The sequence below is a fragment of the Amphiprion ocellaris genome, chromosome 8 (assembly GCF_022539595.1).
Source record: "Amphiprion ocellaris isolate individual 3 ecotype Okinawa chromosome 8, ASM2253959v1, whole genome shotgun sequence".
Classification (NCBI taxonomy): Eukaryota; Metazoa; Chordata; class Actinopteri; family Pomacentridae; genus Amphiprion; species Amphiprion ocellaris.
Window position 1 is genome coordinate 15496338 of NC_072773.1, and position 6825 is coordinate 15503162.

At 42.9% G+C, this 6825-nt stretch overlaps 1 protein-coding gene across 1 annotated transcript; it reads right to left on the minus strand.

The window, feature by feature from the left end:
- Positions 1-942: 942 nt before the first annotated feature.
- Positions 943-6327, minus strand: LOC111581393 (keratin, type II cytoskeletal 8-like). The gene is made up of 8 exons (XM_023289535.3): positions 5800-6327; positions 3985-4193; positions 3276-3336; positions 3033-3128; positions 2549-2713; positions 2332-2457; positions 1940-2204; positions 943-1829 (listed from the first exon to the last, which is right to left on the minus strand). Exons 1-8 carry the CDS (start codon positions 6211-6213, stop codon positions 1582-1584), a joined length of 1584 nt encoding a protein of 527 aa, XP_023145303.1. The 5' UTR covers positions 6214-6327; the 3' UTR covers positions 943-1581.
- Between the last annotated feature and the right edge of the window lie 498 nt (positions 6328-6825).

Consider the following 6825-nt stretch of genomic DNA (forward strand, 5'->3'; position numbering starts at 1 on the left):
GTGTGCAACACTACTCAAAAACAGACAAACAGATTTGGATGAAATTGTCAGGGAAGGTCAAAAAATGACACAAGGACCAAATGATTAGATTTTGGCAGTGATGTGGTTCATAGTCTGGATCCACGGATTTGTTAAAGATTTCTGTATCATTTCGAGATGGCAGCACAGTGTCACTGTAACTATGACAAGTGAATGCTATGTCAGCTACCTGCTGATGATCACATGATTGGGATCCAATAATTGACCTCTGCAGACTTATCGGGACCTATCCATCAAAAATCATACAAGGAATTAGCAGTCTTGGTGGAGTACTGCGCTCTCTGAGTGCTTTTCTTGTTTCGTATTTAATCATGATCTACATGATGATATTAAACGGCATCTTGGCATTTAACAGTGTACATATGTGTATTAATGCATGAATAGAAATTGTGTGTATGTACGTAACTTTTAGTCTAGTTATTGTCTTCACTGTGTAGCTTGTACAAATGTAGAAGTGTGCTGCATCATACATCTTCAGTGTTGTGTATAATGTATACTATATGCACAGACTTTGCATGTATAAACACTGTGTATTAATTGTTGTTATTGTGATCCTTTCATTATGTTGGATTATAGATGTACTGTATGTTTTGAAACTAGTGTATTCTCGCTGTCTAAATGTGGGCAGTGTGTAAATGTTTTATTTTACCAGTTTGTATGACTTTGACACATCATCTCACACAAAAATACTGATGAGACAGATCCCGTCAAATTCAGTAAAAGCAATTTATCATTTTTCATGTGACTTAAATTCAAGACGAGGAACTGTCGCTGATTCCAAATTTCTTCAGCACTTATCATATCTTCTGTTAGATTTATTAGAAAATTACATTCATACACTGCTACTGTGTTGTTTTTCTGTTGTTTTTCTCTTCATGACCATTTAAAAAGAACAAATTCACCTTTTTTCTCAGTAAACGCATCTTTATTTGGTTCGGTAGCAAAAACAGCACCTCAGGACAGCAGTCTGATGAGGGCAGCCTCCTAAGGGGTCGAACAGTTTCAGTTACAAGACACGCACAGGGAAGACATGCACTACCTACTGTAGCAGGCAATCTGAAAACATTAGTTGACCAACAACACTGAAGAACTGTTTCAGTACATTCACATTCCTTTGACAACACCACTGTCCGTTTGTTGCAACACAATAGCCCTTTGTGTATGGAATAGCGGTTGCATGAATTTCAAGGGAGTGTGATATATATATATAGACATATTTTTGCTTTGCGCCTTGCAATTTGCCCGGATTTTATCTCATTTCTGAGATAAAACTCGTTTTTTGTTGTTTTTTTTTAGTACGAACAGTCAGACATCAGACATACAAAATAAATTCTTTGGTCCCTTTCAGATCTTTGGTAGTGTTAGGATCACTTATTGCTTCATGAAAAACAAGTTTAGGCTCTATTAGGGAGTGGCTGGCAAGCATTTTACTTCAGACTTGTTTATGACAATAGTTGGGATGGGTGAACTGTGAGTATAAAACTACCAGAGAGGCAGAGGAGATCATAGCAGATGGGTAGCTAAACCTCAAAACTAGACAGCTCAATCCTCAATGACCTCAGAGGACTCGGACACCACTCTGCCATCCTTGGTCTCGATCATTTTGATAACGACATTCTTCTTGCTCTGGGTGGTGGTGGTGGTGTAGCCACCGGAGCTGCCGCTGCTGTATCCGCCGCCGTAACCGCCTGCGCTGCTTGCACCGCTGCCATATCCGCCGCTGTAACTGCTGGAGTAGCCGCTTGTGTAGCTGCTCTTTAGGCTGTCCATGGGGAAGCCGCTGTAACTTGCTGTTGAGAGAAAAGAATTCAATTTTAAAATGTGTGGAATCTGTTAAACCTGCAAAATGCACCACAGTCTAAACCAGAAGAGCAACAGCGTGTTAGTGAAGGTGACTTACTGCTCTGCTGGGAGATGTTGATAGCTTTGATGCCGTTTGCCAGTCTGTCCTCCTCTCCCTCCAGCAGCTTCCTGTAGGTGGCGATCTCAATGTCCAGAGCCAGCTTGACATTCATCAGATCCTGGTATTCTCTGATCTGGCGGGCCATGTCCTGCTTGGCTCTCTGCAGGGCTTCTTCAAGGTCCCTGATGCGAGCCTTGGCGTCCTTCACTGCCAGCTCACCGCGCTCCTCAGCCTCAGCGATCTGAGCCTCTAGGTTGGCCCGCTAAAAGAGGATTTGTAAAAAAAAATTAAGAGTTGGTCCACTTATGTGATTGTGAACTGACTGTGTTTCACATAGAGTGACGGTGAAAAACTAAATTTACTGGCTAAAAATGCCACACAACTCATACCTGTCCTTTAACAGCATCAATCTCTGATGTCAGTCTCTGGATCATACGGTTGAGGTCTGCAATCTCTGTTCTGGTAGACCTCAGGTCATCTCCATATCTGTTGGCGGATGTCTGCATCTCTTCATACTAAACGGATATCAGCAAAACAAGATATTACAAACCAGAAAGCGACTTAATAAGCATATTTTAGAGAGTATTTCAAAAGAACTATCCTTACCTTGGACTTGTACCATGTCTCTGCCTCGGCACGAGTGCGGTTGGCAATGTCCTCATACTGAGCCCTGACTTCTGCCACAATGGCATCCATGTCCAGGTTGCGGCTGTTGTCCATCTCCACAATGACTGAGGTGTCTTTGATCTGGCTCTGGAGTTCACGCAGTTCCTGAGGAAGCAAAACAAAAAGACAAGAAGAAGAAAGATCAGTCACATTCTCTTCTTGAGGAAACCTATGCTGCTTAATGTAATTCCAGGGGTGGTGTAAGATTTGAATCAAGATGCTAAACAGATGTTGAAACATGAATGCAGTGAAGAAGAAACCTCTTCCAAAATGCCACCACAAAAATCATAAGCATGTCATGACGGGATAAATAAATCACAAATAATGCTGATGAAAGCAGCTAGCAGTTTGGAGGTTGGAGACTTCACAGCCAGGAAGGGGAGCAACAAATAAACAGCACCATCAATCTAATTTTGTGCCATACCTCCTCATAGATCGACCTGAGGAAGTTGATCTCATCTGTCAGACTCTCCAGCTTAGCCTCGAGCTCAACTTTATTCATGTAGGCCTCATCAACATCCTGGAACCAAGAAAAGAGTTCATTAGAACGGAGTGTTACAAAGAACTGATTTACATATTTAGTGAAAGACAATTATCAACGTGCTGAAAGAAATACAAGCTATCAAAACTGTAACTGAACAACAAACTAAGAAAAAACAATACTCACCTTCTTGATGAGGACGAAGTCGTTTTCACATTCTGTGCGCTTGTTAATCTCATCTTCATACCTGAGGGGAAATTAGATTATCATCAGATTTTGGATATTCAGAAAAATCTTCTGTCATGAGGTTTAGTTTTGTGAGTTTATACACTCATGTAACACTAGGAGGCGCAAGCAGTCCATCCCTTTCTCTTCTACTCCTTTGGGACATATGCCTCATATTGTCTGTTGACTCTAGGCCAAGCTCTAGAGCTGTTACTGATATTTCTCCCTTGGGTAAGATTTCAGCTGATATGTTTCATTTGTCTGCAAGCAACTAGCAAATGTGCGCTTCAATGTTGTACCCATGTCTGTTGGGGACATGTGCATGTCAACATGTGCACATTCGTGTTAGTTTCCCATTGTATAAAGCTATGGAGAGTTTTGCTGACCACCAACTCAATAAAGTGAGTTTTAGTTCCACTGATATGTAATGCAATGGGTGTTCAGAACATGCTTCCTCAGTGTTGTAATGCCCTTGAGTATGTATGACGCAAGACAATGGACAGATGTAGGGAGTAGTCTGCACAAAGATTAACTCAATGTACTGCAAGGCGTATTTTGAAGCTCAGATCTTTCTTGTACTCCGTACTGAATGTAAAAGATGAATTCTACATAAATCACAGATATTATAAATGAACTCTGCAGGCCTTTATTGCCCCCCCTGGATACTCACTTGTTCTTGAAGTCCTCCACCAGGCCCTGCATGTTGTGCAGGTCGGCCTCCAGCTTCATCTTGTCGTTGCCCAGGCTGTCCAGCTGTCTGCGGAGGTTGGCGATGTAGGCCTCGAACATGGCGTCAATGTTGGAGCGGGTGGTGGTCTGTCCCTGCAGCAAGCTCCACTTGGTCTCCAACATTTTGTTCTGCTGCTCCAGGAAGCGGACCTAATGTTGATGAAAGATTTAAAAAAAAAAAAAAAAAAAATAGTGTTACCATTCAAAAAAAGTATCATTATTGTTTACTGTTACACGTGTGAAGACATATTTCCTGTCATCATTGTGAATTATTAGGGAATTCCCTTTATAAGGTGTGATGTAGTTGCAGTTTGCTCCACAGTGACATAACTGTATTCAAGATTAACGTCATGATAATCAATCAACCTCTGCAGGCCGCTTATTCACCACCTCCAGTCTTTGTTCTTTAATCTATCTTTGGTGCTTTGTGAGCTACTGATGGCTGTTGCCAGACTGGCTGTACTTTTTCCAAAGGAAGGCCTGCATGACATACGTGCATCCTGACAGGAGATATAGGCCTGGAAAAAAGGCAGTGATGGAGGACTAGACCTAGTCAGCCTTTCTCCTGCATGCCTTCCTGTTTTTGTACAGCGAGAGAGAAAGAGGTGAAGCCAAGTTTCATCCGCAGACAGATGCAGAAAGGTAAATATTTAACTGTGTAATATATGTGTGATGAGGGAAGAGAAGAGACTAGAGGAGTGGGGGAGGTGGGAAGTCAAGGGTCATTTATTAGCTGAAGAGGTGGGGAGCTTGCATATTTGTGATTAGTAAAATAGAGATAGTGAAAGCAGATATGTGACTTAGTGGACCTTGGACACTACACATCTAACCACCTCTTATGGTCGTCATTTGAACTGGAGTAAATACAGATAATAAAGTTACTCCAAATCCACCGCCACCACAGGATAATAGATAACTGGGTGGGAGTTTATCTGCGTTGTGTTGAAGCATGCAAAATGCACTTTATCTTCTCCTAACTGGGAGACGGAGAGCTGATATGCAGCCAGTCAGCTGGCATTGACCAGAACATGAAACCAGCCGTCCTTTTTAAATATTAACCTGGTACTGAGACCTCAGAGGACCGATACTCTTCTGAGTATTACACAAATGCTGGACTTTGAATGAATAAAATTCAAGGTATTTATACATCCAGTGGACACTCCTTATATAGTGTGTCACTGTGAAAGGAGGTATTGTCATAAAGGTAACAATAGCACTTAGTGCTGGCTGTCTGTCTGTGTGTTAGAGACTGGTGGGGGCCAAGTGGGCAGCAGAAAGAGCCACACCCCAGCTAAGGGAGGGACCATTCCCAAGGTAACTCATATCACAAGCCCTGAGTTCTGCCCTGACACACCCTTAACTTTTTTCTCCCTCTCTCTCTCCCTCTTCGTCTATCTCATTTTTCCCTGTTCTGTTTTTCATCACTATAAAAGGGCAGCCAGAGCCAAAAGATAGAGGGCCTAACCCTGAGTTGCCTTTGTTGAATTTATGGGAGGCGATGAATGCAAAGAGGGGAATATATCAACTCTGTGCAGCAAAAGTGGAGAAATCAGCATTACAGGACATGTGGCAAACATATGAGTCTCTCTATCAGATATTACATAACAATGGCACAGCACTGAAACACTTTTTGCACTGTGACTGAGCTTTCCACCCAACTAGAGTAATTTCTGCTGCTTTGAAAGGAAGAATAAAAGGTGGCCAGACTGATCTGACACACACAAACATGTATGTGCCCTGTAGTACAAGCTCTTACCTTGTCAATGAAGGAAGCAAAGCGGTTGTTGAGGCTCTTGATCTGCTCCTTCTCCTGGGTGCGCACAGCTTGGATGGTGGGGTCAATCTCGAGGTTCAGGGGGGCCAGAAGGCTCTTGTTCACAGTGACAGCAGTGATGGGAGCCTGACCAACCATGCTACCACCGAGGCCCATACCAACACCCATGCCCAAGCCCATGCCAAGGCCTGAACCACCCATGCCTGAGCTCACACTGTAGGCAGAGCTGCTGGTGATGCCAGGTCCTCCAAAGCCCCTGTTGATAGCACCTCCATAGGAACTCCTGACGGTGTAGCTCTTCTGGGAGGAAATACCACCTGCTCCACCATAGGATCTGCTGCTGAAGTTCCTTGGGCCAGAAGAACTTCTGATAGTTGTCTGGGTCTTGAAAGACATTTTGAAGTAGCTTTTCTTTTTAAAATGAGTCTGGTAAGGTCAGACTGAGCAGCTCAGTTGGCAAGGCAGGCAGACAGGCAGGCCAGCAGAGGGGAGAGACCAGAGTGGATAGAAAGAAGAGAAGCTACTGAGGAGTTTTAAAGCCTGCCCTGCTGTGGGAGGGGACTTCAGTGAGCTGCCATTGGTTACAGATCTGAAAGAGCAGGAGGGCAGGGCTGTAACATTACACTTCTATGACACATTGTCCAGTCAGTCAAAACCATTACCTGCTCTTTCTACAAGCTTCTCTATGTTGTTAGAGAAAACCTTGTCTTTAGGTGGAATGTCAAGTGGTGATATTTCTATGCTTTCCTCTCACTCCACATTAAGGTATTTAAACATACCACAAGTGACTCAACATAAAATCTAGAAGGCTGGTTAAATTTGAAAGAGAAAAAAATCTGTAACTGGTTGATATGAAAAAAAAGGTGCAGTGTTTGTGTGCTGGAGAGTTGGTTGGTGTGTGGCTAATATGAGGTTCATATACTTCTAACACATTAATGTTTGTTTGCATCTGTAAATTAAGGTGCGGATACTATACGCTGTTAAAATATGTGTGTCTGTGTATGTAGG